The following is a 19,662-nucleotide window of genomic DNA, read 5'->3' as shown; positions in this document are numbered from 1 at the left end:
CACAGAACACAAATATCACGCTGCGAAAAAGTGACGTTGTGAAGTTTTCCTGAGCTCTCACGTCGCGGATAAAGGCATCGTCCAATCAGGTTGTGCGGAATGGGTTGAGACAGCGGCAACATGAAAGGCCAACAATGTGTCACTGTGCTATTGGTGAGATGTGACATTCCCTTTGAAAACACCAAATCATATTTCGTCGTAAACATTCAGATTCACTTACTTTAAGCAAAGCTGTGGTAAATACATACATCATCAGAGACAACATGCATAATATGGCTGTCATAGTGTCGGCATTGTTTTGTCCCCTTACAAATGGAAAAGGATAATATAGACATAGAGAGATAACGTTTATGATCAGGAGTTCTTTGCTCGGCTTGGATACATACAGGGAGCAGCTGGTGGAGCTTTGTAAGATGAATTATCCTTTATGGCATGAAATACTATAATCATACACATCATATTTGATATATGTTCCTGCTGCACATCACCTCGCTGTCTCTACTGTAGTCATGTCCTCTATCTCCTCTTTTCTTTTTACTCCTCGGCTCATTTTATTTCGCTCTGATCTTTCCACTCAATTTTTTCACCCTCTTACGGTCTCTTGTGGAAATTGCTGCCTATTACCTTAAAATCGCTGCCGCAAACAGACGAGTCTTGTACGACCTCGCCCCGGCTGCTTTTATCGCCCCCGTTTTGTACCAAAAACATCCAATTTGTCTTTTTCTATCGAACGCTCCCTCCGTTCATACTCCACTTTGGTTTTCAAACGGACTGACTAAACTCGGCGCAGGTCAGGAGGGCTGATGTGATGCGCACCGACAGAAATCCCCCTCACTTCTCCGAACCTTGTTAAACGATCCCGGATAAACGCTCGGGTTCAGATCGGCGCCGGAGCGGAAGGATGGAGCGATTAATACTGTCTGCCGTTGGTGTTAACTGCAATCAATGTCTAGTAATGGGCTGTTTAATGTGGCGGGAGCCGTTTAACTCTGAGGGCAAGACTGGGGAGAAGCGTCCTGCTCAGGGAGTCTACTGTGAGGGAGTCGAAGCAGGATGGTACATGCATGTGTTACTGTAGCGGAAATCAATTTCTAGTTATTGCCGTGACGGGGGCAGTGTGGCTGGATTCAGGACTACTGCATATGGGTAGTGATCTGTTTGCCCTTCGTGACTATGCTGTCAACCTACAACTTTGATAAATAACAGATAGATATAATGTCTCTTTAAATAAATTGAAAATCGACTTACTCGGATTCATTTGTTATTCCATTGTTTATGATAATTGCACCATAAGGGGCACAATATGCTGCACGTTATTCCGAAACAAACCACAATTAGTTATTATTGTTTTTACATTAACGTCCAGAAATACCGGCGCACTTTCTGCCGAGTTCACGTCGCACGGGACGGAAGTTAGACATTCGGATGATTTAAGATGTCAATTGACAGAGTTTGCAGTGGCCTTAACGAGTTTCATTTTCATATTCAATGAATAGCTCTGCATGTTTTAACAGCAGAATTGGTCTTTCGGGGGAGAAATATAGCGTGAACGATGGAAATAGAATCCTATTAGGGTTTAGTTGGGGAGCCTTGGTGGCACAGTGGGAGCTACCAATGCAGAGACCAAGGTTTAATCCCCAGCAACAGAGCCTCCAGCTTGGCTAAACGCCCCATTACACACAACTGGCATTCAGTATTACCCACATCTGGAGCAGAGGTTGCAATGCTGATTTAGTTACTTTAAAGTTAAGGTCAATTTTTCAAAAAGGTTTTCTACAGCTTTAAACGTGACGAAATGAAAGGACGAAGCAACATGGACAAGTGTTTTGGTTGTTGTAGAATCTTTGATCACACCTGAAACGCCTACATTCAGCTGATTTTCACAACTCTTTTGCTGTGTTTACATTGTCATGCAGTGGGATGATGAATTATTTTCTCTGCTACTTCTAGATCAAGCTTTGAAAACAGCAACACATGGCATCTAAAATAGTGTTTGTACAAATTGATGCAAGGCATGATGGGTTATAAACATCAAACCCCCCCACAGAGACCAAACATGATTCAGCGAGCCACGGCAAACGTCCTGCACCAAGTTCACAATCCTTGATTAGCGCTTCCACGAGTTCTCCTTGAAAGTCGTTTACTTTCGACAGCGACGCTCTGTAAACAAAATCACAAAATCTGAATGCAAAAACAAAAAAACAAAAAAATCGATTTTAGTTTTCTGAGTACAGTGTTGTTGGGTTTGGGCTGAATGGATCCAAAGAGCGAAGCAGCTTCAACAGCTGGAGTAAAAGTTTTAATTCAGGCAGCCAAAATGAAAAGGATATCGACTCAGGAAACCGGTGGCCGCGAACAAACACGCCCACACACACTCACACGTTTTGTGTTGATGGTGTTCCTTTGATAGCTCCCCGCTGTAAGGAGAATATGTGCTCCACGAGTGTGTGTTTGTCCATGTATTAGTTCACTAGAAGTAACACCAGTTAAAACCATATGGGCGTGAGACCAAGGCACAGACCCCTGACCGAGGACATAGCCTGCAGGATTAATGGCCACGCACACACACACACACACACACACATAGGGACGACCAAAGTCTCTCTTCACTCTAATGATTTTCCATTCCATCACTCGTTTCCCCTCTCGTCCTGTTTCTGTCTCTCTGTCTCCTCTCTACATTTACTCTCTCTCTCTCTGCCTTCCCTTTACTCACCTTGCTCCTCATCTTCCTCTTGCACTCTTACAGGTGAATACTACACACAGAGTGAGAGCGGGCGTGTGAGAAAAAAGAGTGACGTGGTAAAGCGTGATTTTGGCCAGCGGCGAGACGGGCAAATGGGAGGAGAGAGCTTTATAAAAACATATCCCGAATCCAGGCCAGTCAGGCACGCATTCACAGAAAGATACACACACACACACACACACACACAGAGACTGGGCGGGAGTCTCTTCTCTGTTTGAGCTTCATTGGTCGTGACACACTCCCGTGTAGCGGCGAATGGGACTTGATGTCTGAGGCCCCAGCCTGTGATTCGCCCACAGGGCAGCCACTCGTTAGAGCAGAAAATGAGAGAGAGGGAGGGGTGAAGGAGGGGAGAGGATGCAGAGTTGTTTCACTCCATCTTGCTGTGCAGCGGATGAGAGGGGAGATTGGTAAGTCTCCCCTGAGGCGCTCACTCTCTGAAGATCACTGCCCTGGCTTGGCTTTACCTATTTCTCCTCCTTAAGCACCCATCCAAGCTCCGTCTGCAGCAACCTTTATTCCAGGCGGCCTTCTTGTCCACAGCACTCAAGTCATACTGCACTTTTGCTGGAAGTAGGCAGCAAAGCAAAGGGGACACTTAAAGTGTAACTTCACCCCCCAGACTGAGTCCACCTGCTGCATCGCTTTTGAAGGACAAAAAAGAAAAAGGCTGTGAGATGAAACCACGGCCACTCCTGTGTGTCGCAAGCCTCGACCTGGCTTCGACAAACATGGCCGCTTGGAAAAATTGCGATACGGCATGGGGCAATGAATTTGATGGTTTTACTGTTTATTAGACCACAAATGAGACTCAAAAAACGAGTAACACCCCTGCGGCCCCTTTCGCCTCGCTCCCCGCAGCTGGGAAAATACTTCCCCGGGAGGCAGATCAGGGCCAGCTACGGGGACGGACCGCTGCGGTACCTCGCCGGTCGTATTATTCAGCCAGAATTCTAAATTATATATAATGCTGTCGTACGTCTCCCATCTTATGAAATCACAGATTTGGGTTGTGAGCGTCTGTGTGCATTCATGCACGTGTGTTGGCCTTTGTGAGCGTGTGGAAAGTAAGCGTCGGAGTGTGATGCTTTAACACCACACCACGGGGTGGAAGAAGTCAGGACGGTGGCAAAAAACCGCACAAACCGACATGCCGACTCCTTGTCACGTGCATCTCTTTGCCCGAGACAGCTTTGGCTGATGGGATGCTGTCAGAACTGTACTCTTTCCCTTAAGAGGATGAGCTCATTAGATCGAGAGGGAGGGAGGGAGAAAGAAGGAGAGCACAAGAACACATTTTTTTGTATCCTTAGAAATTCTCCCTGATCATTGATTTTCTCTTACCGCCTCCCCTCTCAGCTTCCTCCCTTCAGAGCGTTCTACTTCTGCCCGCATCCGTCAGTGGATTTCCTCTCTCTCCTCCCCCCCTATACTTTCCTCTCGTTTTGTCTCCTCTTTGCTCTTCCTCATTTCTGTTTTGTTCCCCTCCTTTGCAAAAGAGCCAACTGTCTACAGTCATCAGACGGGAGGAGGCTTCATTGCAAGTAGCACGCAACTGTGGGCCATCAAATATGTATATCCTTGTGTTCTTTGATCATAATCATTGTTTGATGTTTCAGTCAAGCTGTTTTGTTGGCTTCCACGCGAAGGCGCAGAGAATCTCTTTATTTTATTATTCATGCTTTCTTATAACCGTTACTCTTGCTCTGTTAGCTGTGGCGGGTTGATCTCCTTGTCTTTAGTTTTCCGCCTGCTTTTTCATTTTTTCCCCCAGTTTTCCTCAACTCTCACGTGTCTCTTGTCTGTCTCTTGTCTGTCTCTTGTCCTCGTCCCCTTTGGATCTCATTGAGCAGTCCTCTCTGTTCCTTCTCAGCCTTTCATACATCTCTCTGCCCTTCGCCTCTCCCTCTATGACTTCACGCTGTGTTCATCTCTGGGGATGAGTTCACATTGTAGCAGACGTTGGAGGTGAGATTAGAAGGTCACGTCTCACGGAGGCCAAACTGCAAAGTCACAGTGAAACACCCCCCCTTACCCCACACACACACACACACACACACACACAAAGAGAGCTGTACAGTAACCGGGGTTACTCCGCTGACCGAGCAAAGGCTTTTTATCCTTTAGGCCAAATACATTGCAACTTTTAGGTACCACAGTAGCGGTAATTCTCTCCAGCTGGGAACGTCTGTGAAATGCTCCATGTAATAAGGATTTTAATATCATTTTATAGCCTAATATAATGCTGGATCTCATTATAAGACAATATAAGGTAATCACTTTCACTAACGCGTATGCTGTATTTGCTTCCCTCCCACGCAATGGGGGGAGTGAAATTATAATTAGTTCTGTCGGATGCTTTTATTGAGATAACTCTGTAGCAGGGTGCTTTCACGCTGAGCGTGTTTGGAGAGATTTAATCACGGCGTGGAGATTTTTCCTTTGGTGTCTTTTAACAGGTGAGAGTAAGGCCATTCGTGGCACTAAAAAATAAGTGCAAAAAACACTCCTGAAAAATAACTGTGAAACAATCCTACAAAGTTGCCCCCGAAATATACATGCGCTAGAGAATAATGACTTCTTTGTTGTAGTATAATACTAAACTGAATGCGAACACACGCAACGATTCTTCCAAGTGATACTTACAAACCTGTTAATGAAGCGTGGAGAGTGCCTGTGACTTTGATGGCTGCCTCCTTTTGTTGTTTACACTTTGTAAAGCAGCAAACGTACTTTCCTCGCATTATTCCCTTTTTTTTGTTCATTTTTCATGCAGTTACTGTTGGCATTTAGAAAACTTAAGCCTTGTATTCCATCCTCACTCTCACACACACACACACACACACACACACACACACACAATTAATAATTCTCATCACTGATGATTTGTTATTATGCTGTGTTTCATCTTCTGATTTTAATGAGGGTTAATACCATCCTCTGATGAGACAAAACAGAGAAACAGGAAGGCATACTCAGACACACACACACACACACACGCACATCAAGGCATTTGAATAATGGGCACAGCCGTATGGACATGTGTGGACGCGCAGCCTTGGCTTCATGTGATGTGGAATCATGCAGTCAGATGCTCCGAAAATATGCAGAACTACAATGAGCGCGCACACACGGACACAAACAACCAACACACACACACACACAGACACATTTCCCACCCATCGTATGATGTGAACGGGAAGTCTCTCGCCCTGCAGAGGAAGTGGTATTAACAGCGCAGGTCTTTTTCTATTTCACGCTCCAACCAAGTGTCTAACAATTTGCATCTCCCACTAACACTTCTACATCTGTCGAGATGTAAAAAGGGAAGGGAGGGGAAGCAGAGAATGAGAGGCAAGAGAGGGCAAGGGAGAGAGAAAAAAAGAACGGACAACAATGAGACGCAACTAAAAATAACTGACGAGTTCGACTTTTTAGCCAAATTGAGTTTCCATTATGTGACAACAATGCGAGTTACCCTCTCACTTCTGCACGCCTTTGTCCCCCCTTCCCTCTACGGTTGTGTGTTGTTGTGTGTGTGCGCAGGTTTCAACCAGCCGGCCTGGTGGAGAGGATCCAAGCTATCGCTCAGAATGTCTCCAACATGGCTACCAGGGTGGAGCAGATACTGCAAAACAGCATGTTGCAAGGAAGAGGTACGGTACCAATCATCATCATCATCATCATCGGTGCGAAATGCCTTTACCACCTCACTTTACATTACATTATGTATACTTAAGACATGACTTAGGAAGCATAACGTTTGAAAAAAGAAGCGAGTGTCATGACTGCATGACTCTAAGACTGTGTAATACATATGGTACATAGAGCATCTAATCTGACAGACTCTGGGGGGGTTTAGAGACTACACCGTGCTATAGATCAGCACTAAACACACTAAAAGCAACACGCAATAAAAAATGACAAAGTCCACACATGGCAGACACCCAATATTAGTGACAGCAACAGTATGGTATTAGCAATAAACAGTTCACAATACTACACAGCACCAACCTGAAGTGCTTACCCAAGTACACACATCTGGAATAAGAAAGTAACATTAGCAATGGCCCCAAAACAGCGAAGAATGAAACACAATACCAACTACTACTTGAAAGTGAGGTACAACTAGGACAATGCAGTGCATTGTGTACTCTAAACTTAAGAACATCCCATCAAAGGACAAAGTTACATTAAGTGTTATTCTTCAGCAATGTTGTAACTTGAAGCGCAGCTGGACTCATGCACAGCTGTCAGTTTGTGTTGGAGCTAAACTTGTATTGTTGCTGTTACTCCCAACAGAATAGAAGAGACTATAAAGTAGATACGCAGACACACACATGTAGAGTAAGAGCGACACACACGTAGTTTAAATTTGTAGCTAGCTAATAGCTAAGACTCGCCCAGTTGTGTCCATCGTTGGCTCGTTCTCTGTAACCACTGTGTAGCATTAGCCTATTCCCTCTTTTCTGTGGACTTGAAATTAAGATATTAGCAGATTACAAAATCTGGTCAGCAGTGTTGATGTCATATTATCTGGTGATAGCAATGTGCTTTCCCACGCTGTGACAAGAATGTGTGGATGAACCATTAAGTTTTGTTGGTTTTTTAATCAAAGTTCACTCATTTAGCTGCTGGCTTTTTAGCTAGCTGGCTTGCTAATTCCACTATGCGTTCATGCTACAGTTACAGAACATAAAAAGCTGTTCAGGAACTGCTGGGCTTTGTCTGTGTTACTTCAGCCAGACTTGACTGAATCCATAAACAACACTGGTAAATAGAGCGCTGAGGGATGACTTTTGTAGGCCAACGCTTGAAGTTAGCATCGCACTCGTTCCCTAAAAATAAAAGCCAATGGGATTTTCCCATAAGATCTGCGGCGAACACAAGTTTATGATGCTTAGGCTGACACGTTTTGTTCAGGGAGATAATCTTCACAAATGAACACCACTTTTAGGATTTTTGAAGCGTGATTGAAATCAGCAGAAGTAAAACGCGTTAAACAAACTACATCACGGTCGCATGAGCGCCAGTATACAAAACGAGGCTGTGAAGGCCGACTAGTCAGCGTGATGACGTTTTGTCGTCTCATTTTATAAGACACGTATTATTATTTCAGACATCTAACAGAATAAAAAGGTTATCAACCAATCAATCAAACATCAACCCCAAAACATTCTGAAAACATTGCGATCTGAGAGTTGCACCTTTTGTAGCATTTATTTTCTAGCTCAACACAAGTCAAAACCAGGAAAGCTTATTGTCAGATCGCAGATTGATTTCATTTTTTATGAAAGTAAGATGGATAAATGTGAGTAGTCTAGTCACCTTGGCAGCACTGTTCTGTTTTACATGTGGGACATCTCTGTATATCTCATCATTGTTTTATTGCTTCCATCCAACCCATGTTGTTTTCTCTTGTCTTGCTCTTGCACATTTCTTAATCAAAACCTAAGTTTTGCACACAGAAATAATACAGCCCACATTATGATCATTCTTTCCAACTTATTCTCCTCCCTCACTTTTTCTCTTGAGGGTAATTGCCCAACTCTTTACATGAGAATAAATGAGCGTTACATCTCCTTTTTCTTTTCCCCCCACTGCATCTGCAGGGACGACGGCACACGGGAAAATGAAAACACTGCTGCTTTCTCTAATCACAGATGAATTGAAACACTGCCGGCAGACTTTATTATCATACGGCTCAGTGGCGGTTTATTTATCTTGTGGTCAGGCATGTGCAAGAGGGAGCGACAGGAGAGAGAGAGAGAAAGAGGACGCCATTAGAATATCCTTCCCCTCAAGCACCGACTAGGCTTTTATTTTCTGTCTTGCAGGGACAGCAGTCAAGTTTTGATCTAGTTAGTCGACCATGTTTCCAATTGTTCCTACCGTGGTTGCTATTGTAATCATATTTGAAAGCGGTGTGTGAGTGTTTGCAGTCGATTGGAGAGAAGCCCCGGGGAAGACTTATGTGGAGAAATGTCTCTCTTTCATTAGGCAAATGGAAACGAATGGAACCTAAGAGAGAAGGCAAATGTGTTGGCCCAGAGAGAGAGGAAAAAAAGGGGTGGGGGGGAGGAGGATTGAAAGACAGGAAAACAATGAGAAATTGAACCTGGATTTGTTTTCTTTTTGGACGACATAATTCCTATCTCTGTCACTCTCTTCCCTTCTTTTCCTCACATCGGCAGCAGAGGAGCAGTTAACTAAGTCAGTGGAGCAATTAATGCAGTGAGTGTAGCCTAAGTGAGCAGACGGATTTTCGAGCGTAACCCTAGGATGGTTGGCAGCAGCGGGGAGACGGGGTGTGTGTGTGTGTGTGTCAGGCCCGGTGAATAGTGTGCACTGCAGTAGAGTAGATACGGATGCGATGTTGCGAAAGAGGAAACCGCAGGGATTTATGGGCACCGACGGCGCATATGGCATACGCTCGAAGCGATGATGTTAATGATGATGGAGGAAGCGAGGATCGCCATAAAAACGTTCACAGGCGAGTGCAACAAAGCCGTTAATGTGCACTGTAACCTGCCGGTTCTGAGGGGTTGAGCCTGCGGGTCAGACGAGTTCATGTCTCCAGTCACTTTGTGAAAATGATTTTAATAAAAAAGTAAAATGTGCATTTTTTTTTTTTGAAAGAGGCTTTGACGTGCACCATATGCTGATAAACGAGCTGATGGATGATCGTACACTGGCTGCTGTTGGAATAGTTATTTCAGATTAAATTAAGCCGACTGACTTAAGCGAAGCCTAGACTAATTGTGATTGTGGGTGAAGTAAAATATCTCACTTACAGGAGTTATATATGGATTTTTCATTGAGCTGGATATTTAAAAAACGGGAGTGGATCCCGGTGCGTTAAGCCTACAAAAACGTATGTGCATGTTTCATTACCAATATTTGAATTTCCCTCACTGTGTCTTTTCAGCAGTGCGAGATGGGACGTCAAGCCAGTGTGAAGTACCCCGAGACCTCCGCTTTCCTGAGTGCCCAGGGAAAGTAGATGTGAGTGTTCATCTGTTATTTTCAGTCGTGGTGGTACAGCAGGTGCTATTAACATGGCGTGATGAGGAAAGACACATTAGAGACAAACCGTGCCAAGTTTAGGGTAATTAGAGCAAAAATAGCTGTCAATTTAACATATTTATGTAGCTTTTTTTTTGCTGAGTTTTACATTTTCCTTGCAGCCCAGTAGCAAATCCTCCGTGCACATCCCTGGGGATTTGTAACCACTGTCAAAAGAAAATAGTTTATAATCCCTTTCTATGATTTTGTTGGTACCGTCCAGTGGATGCGTGCACGTTGGACATCGGACCCCTGCTACGCCTTCTACGGCGTGGACGGTTCAGACTGCTCCTTCCTCGTCTACCTGAGCGAGGTGGAGTGGTTCTGCCCCCCGCTGGCCTGGAGGAACCACAGCAGCCTCCCCACCCAGTATGTACTGCAGCCAACGGCCCCCAAGAGACAGGTGAGAGGAACAAATCTGTCGGACAGACATACAGGTATATTGAGGAGCGCACATCCACAGTTAGAGCTGGGTCTGTATGGGGTGTATCGAAGAACACTTGTGGTGTTGACTGTTAGCAAAACCATACAAATAGTCATTTTTTGTCTAGATCTAGGCACGAAAAAGGATCAAATGCAATCAGTACAGGATTATTTTGGACCGATACCCAGCCCTTTGCACAGTGGATGAAGGCGACCGGTTGACAGTGACGATGTACAGTAAATACACAAGTGATTTTGTTTGGCTCACCACCTCAACGTAGCAACTACCAACACCGCTTACATGCACTACGAAAGCAGCAGCTAGCAACTACTTACACAGGCCACATAAACACAGCTTGACTCCATAAACAATGCCTATTACAGTCATGTTATGACCACAAGTTAATCATTTAAACCGACTCAGCGGTAGTATCTTTCAGGGGAAATAATACAGACTGCATTTAAATATAATGTTGGATCTGTTGCCAAGACAGCGGAGGACCTGCTGCTCTGTTAGCAGGATATTGGTCCCTCCACTTTCACGGATACCTCACCTTTCACCTCCGTTTGCTGAAAAATGCCACATAAAATACACTAACTAGCTCAGACTTTCCAAGTGTGCTCAGTTAACAGAGGTTATGTGGAAATACTACAGTCATACAAATCAATGGGGAATCAAGGCAACAGTTCCTTTAGGTTTCATATGATACTGTGAGTTTGGAAATGAGAGCTGATTATTAGGAGTAGCTTTTGTTGTATTTCACCCCGTTCATAGTTTTAAACAGTACAGGTGTTTCATTGTAGACCAACCAAATAAGTAGTGCAGAGTAAAAGAAACAATCATGACATGAATAGAACATGTTACCAACATGTAGAATCTTAGAATCCCTTTTTGCTCCGCTTTTCTGTGCTGTTGGCACCTAAATAAACCTCTGTTCAGTAATCACTGACCTTAAATGTTAATTTAGAGTGAGGCAAAGAAAAGACTTTGACAAAGCGATGTTGTTTTTATTTAGCTGCTGAAATTGACAAATACTGTCTTGTGTCTGATGTTTTGTTGTCATTATTTTCTGGTTTTACCAAATGACAAATACCATAAGAGAATATTTTTTTCGCACTCTATTATTAGTCCCAAATTGTTGCCTTCTTTTATATTTCCAGCTTTCACAGGGAGCCTGTGACAACAAGAAAGACAGAAAATGATAAATGAAGAGAGTGATGAATGGCTGTCATTAAGTTGTCAGTCACATGTCCACAGTACCATTCAAAGGAGGGAGAATAGGAGTGCTAACAGTCCTTCTGTTCAAAAGACTTCAGTAATCGGAGCAGTCCGCCCTCATCGCTACATAAAAGTTAACCTTCATCTGACCCTCTTCACTCTCTGCTAATTAAAACCGGCCTGATCCTCCTCATTGTTTTCCTCCACCCTCCATTTTCCTCAACATTGACTTTGAAAATTGTGGAATAATACTTGAGCGCGATACGGACTGTTTTTTTTAGTCGTTACCGATAACTGAAAAGCGATAAGATAACTTCACATTCATGCATTTTAGAAAGAAGTTGATAACCTGTGTGTGTACTCCTGAGGGTGAGAAAGGCCAAGATATGACATGTTTTAAAGGTACACACCACCACCTATTGTATCAGACCGCGTAGAAGCAATTCGCGACATATTATTGGCCGACATTTTATCAACAACAATGTAATCGTCTGAATAATACATAATAATTAACATTTTCCATTATCGGCCACTAATTTATCGACCTGATATATATTGCGCATCCGTCCTTGAAAGAAAGGAAAGGAAAATATATGAACTACTTTGTTCCTCACCACAAGTACAAGTGAAGGCGTCTTCTGGGCCTTCACAGCGATCTTTGAATGTGGATGTTCGTTAAATGGAATAAGGAAAATGGAAAGGAAACAGTTCCCAGTTACAGTGGCGTGGTCAGCCTTCTACGGTGTGTTCGGGAACGCAGCGCAATCGCGAAAGTCGTTATTAAAGTGATGTGTGCACACTATGTACTTGTGTGTATGGGTTAACCTCGCTTTTTTGCACTTTGTTTTTGGCAGCAGTGAATTTTTCAGGCGGTATTGCAAAATGCCACGATAACTGAAGACTGATATCGCCATCTTACCCTGTGATTGCGGATTACAGTCTTCCTGTATCTCGCACACAAACAAGGCTGAGCCAAGGTTGTTCTCAGAGGAGAACAGCATTGAGTGTTGAGAGCATTGGTTAGAAAATGCATGCTGTTGTAATTTTTCTTTGACAGGGGAAACTAAAGCCAGCCTCTGAATACTGTAGTAAGACAAATGGCTAAGTGAACACGGTTCTCTGAGGACTCTGTCATACTTCTGTAAAATATTAATACTGCATCGTGCTGCAAAATGGTTTGTTCTTCAAAAAAACAAACACTATCAGTAAGTGTTTCCCTGCATTTGCAGAGAATATAGAATTACCAACACACAAGTAGAAGGTTTACCTGCACAGGTTACATCCACTGGTGTTGAATCAGAAAATTACTATTTTTTTCACATCTTTTATTTTATTTTACTGGCTGTACAGTGTGTTTTAAAGCTAGATTGGATAATGTATTTTGGAAACATTTTTGTTATATTTTTTGACATTTTCTTTACATCCTGACAACAATCAATAAATAGAAAAGAAAAAATAAAGAAAAAAGAACTCCGGTATCCCCGGCTGTCACAGGACTGTGTTGGGACGAATGGCATGATTGGACGCGCTCTTTGTGTATCTCCGGTGTCTTCTACAATCTGCTAGCTAATGAACCAACAACAGCCATGTTGGTTGTTTACGAACATTATGATATTGTGAAGGTAGTGGCTTTGGAGGGATGAAGGGAGGGGCTGCCGACGTGGTGACTTTCGCGCTACATTTAGCAACTTTTGGAGATAATTTTGCTGCTACTTTCATTGGAAAAGAGCCGGCATCACTGGGGTGGTTTTAATCCAATTTACTCTTGCTGGTTTTCTCTAATGTTACCTAGCCAAGCTAGTCAATACAAGATAAAAGCCAAACTCTACCGCCTAAAGAAAACCAACGAAATTCTGTACTGATGATGGCACTAGATGTGAAACATCAGATAATCCCCAAAGTTCAAAAAAGACAATGGATGTCGACACCGAATCACATGGTAGCCCATCCAGCAGTTATCGAGACATTTCACTCTGAACCAAGAATGTCCAGCTGTTGATGGCGGTGGAGAAAAAGTCAAGGGGTCATCAAAGTCAGTGGGATTTATCCACTGGGAACCATAGATATCTGCAGCCAAATGTCATTGGAATCCATCCTGTAGCTGTTGACATATTTCAGTCTAGAGACCAAAGTGGTGGAGCCACTGACACTGCCATGCCTAGAGTTAGGCCACTAGCGTAGCTAAAAGCTTGAGATTAACAGCCATAGTGCTGCTGCAAAAGTTTCAATCCACTGTGGTATACTCTTTCTGCCTGATTACGACTTTCTCACGCTTTCTCTTCACTTCTTTCCATCCCTTTTTTCACTCTCAATCCATTACCTTCCCAGGCTGCCTTCCGCACTGACCTCTCTGTGCTGCTGGACCAGGTCGGGGCAGGGAAGGAGTCCCTCAGCTTCATGAAGCGCCGAATCCGCCGCCTCGCTCAGCAGTGGGCGACGGCCGCCAACCGCCTGGATGCCACGCTGGAGCAACGATGGAGGGACCAGAAGAAGGTGAGAAAGCAAAAGGACGATTGATGACAGAGGAAGTGTTTATTCTTTCAGATGTGATCACGAACTTTCATAACTTTTTGTTGTTGTTGTCATGCAGTGGCAAGTGCAGCTCAGAAAGACTTTGCGATAAGAAAGAGATCGAGAGCTTGAAGGGTGTTACACCAATGCACAAAAGTGATAGTCCAGTTCAAAAAAGCTAAAGCAACAAAAGCACAGAGTATTTGAATTCAAAGATCCGAGGCATGGCAAGCACTGTTTTCCACTCAAGTAGATGGGAATAAAAGGCCTTTCTCAGATGCGTCTTGAGGGTTCTCACTTCGAATGGTGGTAGGAGTAAAATAATAGAGGAGGTAATGATATGTTGTCAGCCATTACTGCAGTCTTTATGTAACCGTTCAAAGATAGTTCTCAGAGCTGCATACTTTAAAATATGAATGTATCGCGTTATCATGGTGTTACATTGTTGAACCTCATTTTGGTTGTCACCGAAGCTTTGCAGCATGGACTTCTTCCTGCTGGTAGCCATGCGTGCCAGGGGCTTAGTGTGGGAGATGCCGGAATAGATGAGAGAGAAAGAGAGAGAGAGAGAGAGAGAGGGTTTAAAAGGTGAGGAATGATGATTACAAACTATTTGGGATTATGATGAAATGGCGAGCGTGCACCAGAGCCGGAGTGAGAAGAATACGATTAAAAAAAAAGGATGGGCAAGAGGTGGCTAAATGGTAGTGGGGAAGGTATTATGGATTAGGAAATGATTGATGGAGGTGGATGGGGGGGTCACGAGGTGTGTAAGGAATAAAAGACTTGAAGGCCGTGGTGCCTGTGGATGCTGGGTTTTTCATTAAAAATGTGGTTAAAGATATAAAAATAAGGGTGAAGTTTAAAGGCTTCTGTAAATGTCAACGAAAGCAATATGGAATAAACTTTGGAAGTCTTAAAAAAAATTTCGCATTTAATCTGTCACGACACGAGCCGAATACTTACCCATTACATTTCTCACCCCGCTCCGAGTATAGGCTCATAATCTCTTCGTTAAGAAAACAATGACGAATGAATGAGTTAATCTAAAGGGGCAGATTGAGCAACACGTCCTGTTCCGTCTCCCCAAAATGTCTCTCTTTGCCCCCACCTCTGTCTAAAATAAGCTAACAAGGGTGGAAATAGTCCCCTGTCTCCGAGATTGATGTGTTCCTCTCTTGCAGTGCACTGAGGGGTTGTGTTATCCTCTACAGTCTATGTAGCTTCACAACGCGCCGCAGCTATCTAAACAGTAGATGTCCTGGTGTTTGTAAGAGTTAGCCTTCCCTGTCAAAAGCTGTTTATCACAATAATTAGAAATGGGAGGAAAAATGTGTGAGTGTGTGTGTGTGTGTGTGTGAGAGTGTGTGTGCATGTGTGCGCATGACTGATAATTGGATATCATTGCACTAAAAGCCGAAGGCAGAATCTCACACACTTTATTTGAGAATTAAATCTCAGTCTGTATAAAATGTACCATTTCTCAACTGTTTCCGTCCTCACACGCGAGATGATTTATGTTCACTTTGACTTTGAAAAAAAACAACAACAAAAAAACTCACTTTTAAAATTGAGAAGGAGAACAGTGTTTGATTTTAATTAACTCTGACCTCGGTAAAAACGTTGTCTGATGGGAATTGACTGCGGCCCTGCACTCGCCTAACCTTTGTCTTTGACAGAACCCCTCGCTTCCAGTGGCAACTTTAGCATTCTGCTTGAGTGTGCAGTCTTTACAATTCCAACTGGGTTTTTGTTGGTTCAGTTCTGTTTCCTTGTTTGGCTTTCTCTTTGATTGTGAGCGGAGTGGATGTTTACTCAGGAAAAAGAATAAATTCGCAGAGCGGAGAGGCAAGCGTGCAGAGAGAAAAGGATCGAGAGGGAGAGAAAAAGCAGGATGATTCTTTTGAACTCTCAGTGGCAGACGCAAGGACGGGAGACGGGGAGGTGTGTGTGTGTGTGCGTGCGTGTGTGTGCACGAGAGTGACCGTGAAAACTTTGAGAAATGTAATTCTGAAGTCAAGTCGTACAGTCAAATATATTTGAGAGGTAGATGTTTGAGAGATTTGATATGCAGGCATTGAATGAAGCAGAACCCTGCCTTAAATATTCTTGCAAATCTCTTATTTTGTATTTAATCGGCCTATTTCCTCTGTGATCGTGGAGCTCAGAGAGAATATAATCAACCTTTTCGCCGCGCTTCACTTTCAAAGCATGGTACGTTTGAGCCGTTATCAAACTCAATCAAACGCCCGGGTCAACCCATTCAGCCATTGATGGAATCATTTGTGTCGAGCAAATTGCAGCTCTCCTTCTTTCTTTTTTTTTTCCTAGACATCATAGCGGACATATTGAGCTGAGCCACGGCACGACGCAGAGGCTTTTAAGAGACTCAAGGACGCTGACCTTATCCTGGTGCAGCGCCATCACTGCCTGTCTGGAGCCGCTTAAAGTGCCTCAGAAAGCGACTCCGTGTGCATCCGCGGCTACTTCGTGAGCGCGCACATTTAGTGTGTTTGTCAGCATTTGCCAAACTGTTCATTTCGCCCTGAGTAAAAGTAGAGGAGGAAAGACGCGAGGAGAGATACAGAGGGGGAAAGCAAGTCTGTGTAGAGTGTTAAAAACGGAGGATGACGGAGAAGGTGAAATGAAGGGTAGGGCAGCGATGGTTGGCAGCGCCAGCTTGCGTCGGCCTTGTATCGGACAGCTGCGACCTTCATCGGGGCCACAGTGCACGAGTGAACCGGGTCACACACACACACACACTCTAACACACATGCATTCATGCAGTGTCTTGCGCTAACAGATGCTGAGGCGAGCATTAGCATTCCTCTGTCGTTATCCAGTTAGTGATGAGTGGGGAAGAGCAAGTGGGACCACATACTTGAGAGCCACTTCTACTCTGCCTTTTAAGATCTGGCGCGCCAAGGACTTTCCAAGGATTTTACATGTTGCATGACACGTTCCTAACATCAGCACATGAAAGACAATGCATTTCCTTTTTCCACCGCTTATGTCATTCGTTATATACTCAAACAGACGCATTCAGAACAGGGACGGTGTTGTGAAAAGACCTTGATTTGTGGCTTAAAAGTGTTGCGACAGGGGTGGTGCAGGTGGTGCATGAACACGCGAAGCGGCAGACGGGACGTCGTGCAGGTGCGCACGAGATGTGAGCATGAGCAGAGTGTTGTTATGGTTCCTCTCCGCAGCGTCTCAGCGGGTTCGGCGGGCCTTTGTGCTCGATCCCCACGGGACGGTAACGGCAGAGAGTATAGCTTCAGATCCCCCGAGCTCACGGAGGAGGAACGAGCCTCCGCGGCGATCACACACAGAGTTCACTGATGTATGTCAGTGGGAAACAAACAAACAAACTTAATTCAACACCCATCGGCGCGCACACACACTCAGACACGCACCATCTGGGAGTGCCATAAGTCCGCTGCATAAAGAGCTCCACTCTCTCGTGTGAGATCAGATTCCTGAGGGAGGCAGCTGGCAGGGATACAGGACTTGATGGGGAAGTGCAGCTTTAGCTGCAGTTGACGACCTCCCATTGCGCGGCTCCTCCTCCTCCCACCCGTTCATCTTCATTCTCAAGCGAATATGCGCGACCGTGTCGCTGGCGATCTGCGTGATGACACACACAGTGCGAACCCACCCGCACTGGTTTTCCTCTCCGTCCTAGCTCTTGATTCCTACTCTGTGATGGAAAGGTTACTTCTCCAGCGCTGCTCTGATGTGTGCCATTGAGCTCCACTCTAATCCGGTTCCCATACAGGGGAATTAACATTTGCAAATGGAGATAAACACTGCCTATTACACAGGGAGTGAAATCCCCCCTCAGCAGTCTAGATCCCAGGTGCAAGTTGCCAGGTTTTGTTGAGCACCCTTTACCTCTCTCCCCATTAACTCTCCATTTGTGTGTGGATGCCAGATTTCTAGAATCCAATCCACAGCTCTGCTGCCACGGTGTGATATTTCTCATATTTATTTAGCAGTGTTTCCTGTGCTGCTGCCAGTATGTGAAACTTGCCTCCCTCTGTCTCCGTCTTCGTGCGGCTTGCCAGTGTTTGCGCGACATGCTCTCACCACCACCGCCGCCGCCGCCGCCGCCAAGCCAAGAGAGTGCGCAGTTTACTGGCGCCGCAAATTCTCACTCTTGCCATCTGCCACCCAAACTGTAATTAAATTTCACTTATCTTTTCTTTTTCTTTTTTTTTATGAAGCAGAAGTTAATAGAGCAGGCTTATTAAATCAGGGGATTTTTTCACGCCAGCTGGAGTCTCACTGGAGCTCGACTCTGCCGAGTACACACCATTGTCCACACGTTTTGTACATGTTAACATGAGTGGGATGACTTGAGCAGTTGGACTGGATGTCTACAGCTATATCACAAAAGAACCTTTCATCACTATGTTTATATCTATATGAAAGGAGTAAACATAAAATATTTTTTTTTCTCTCTTTCTGTTATTCAGACATAATCTTCGCAAGGATCATAGAATGTGTTGTGTGCTTCCGTTTGTTTGTTGTGTGCTCCTACGGTAACCTTCAAACATTAGTGCATCGTGGCTCATGTGGCTTTATGGAGACAGGAAGAGAGTATTAGAAGAGCGCACTGCGGCACGCTTCTGAAAAGCTCTTGGAGGCTTTTAATCATTACCTCTACAGTTCAAAGCTGCGAGGGTACAAACAGAGGACCCACATGCACTTAGATACAAGCAGAGAGAGAGAGAGAGAGAGAGAGAGAGAGAGAGAGAGAGACAGAGAGAGAGAGAGAGGGGGGAACTTTCTAGCAAACTCCACACAGTTGGCCTTCAACTCATATGTTGCATGAAGGTGTTCATGCTGCGCTGACTAATCAGGATTACCCAGCAGAGCAGCGTTTTGGACACGGCTGCGTCTAATCCGCTGTGAAAGACAACGTGCTGCTAACGTCTCGGTGGGTTGCACTAATTACGCATCAGCTAGGTGGACATGCACGACGAGACTGCAGCCTGTAAGTGCAAAGATATACAATAGTGCAACACATACACTGTGATAATTCCTTTCTTGACACAAAGTGCCTGGGAATTTGTCACAGCAGTTACCTGTGCAGGCGTACGGTGCATGTGGAATGAGTCATCCATAAGGATGGATTTTGAACGCGTGCCGTTCCATTGGAGCATGAGGCGATAATTCATTTGGGGATTTTAAAGAATTGCTTTTCATTTTCCATCATTTTCTGTCGGAAGAGTCTGAAATTCTAATGATTTTAATCCTCAAACTCATTAAAACAGTTTGCACTGCAGAGGCTTAACTTTCAAGGAGCTTAGCTTTGTACAGTAAAGTCTGGGACCGGTCTACTTTCTGTTCCCAGAGTCAGAACTAAACATGGAGAAGCAGCGTTCAGTTTTTCTGCTCCACATATCTGGAACAAAGTCCCAGAAAGCTGCAGGTCTGCTGAGACCCTCAGCTCATTTAAATCAAGATTGAAGACCTTTCTGTTTGCTGCTGCCTTTAATTGAACCACGTTCAATTAATATATTAATAAATTTCCTGCATTTCTGCATTTTACTCCTGTATTTTATTTCTTACACTGTTTAAAAAAAAAATGTTTTCATGCAATGAATGTTCTTAATTGTTTTTAAATCTCCTTTTCTTTTGCCTTATGTTTTGATGCTTTTAACGGTTTTATGTGAAGCACTTTGAATTACCT

General features: G+C 44.2%; 1 protein-coding gene across 1 annotated transcript in view; it reads left to right on the top strand.

The window, feature by feature from the left end:
* Positions 1–19,662, top strand: part of LOC306784092 (alpha-1,6-mannosylglycoprotein 6-beta-N-acetylglucosaminyltransferase B-like) — a gene marked incomplete at its 3' end in the record, with an annotated part of 97,566 nt that overhangs the window by 31,006 nt on the left and 46,898 nt on the right. The window contains exons 4-7 of the mRNA XM_079277929.1: positions 6,293–6,402; positions 9,675–9,751; positions 10,035–10,214; positions 13,782–13,946. Of these exons, the coding sequence (XP_079134055.1) occupies positions 6,293–6,402; positions 9,675–9,751; positions 10,035–10,214; positions 13,782–13,946 (532 nt within the window). The remainder of the gene's footprint in view (positions 1–6,292; positions 6,403–9,674; positions 9,752–10,034; positions 10,215–13,781; positions 13,947–19,662) is intronic.

The sequence above is a fragment of the Melanostigma gelatinosum genome (assembly GCF_949748355.1).
Source record: "Melanostigma gelatinosum genome assembly, chromosome: 11".
Lineage (NCBI taxonomy): Eukaryota > Metazoa > Chordata > Actinopteri > Perciformes > Zoarcidae > Melanostigma > Melanostigma gelatinosum.
This window is presented reverse-complemented; position numbering and strand designations above follow the sequence as displayed.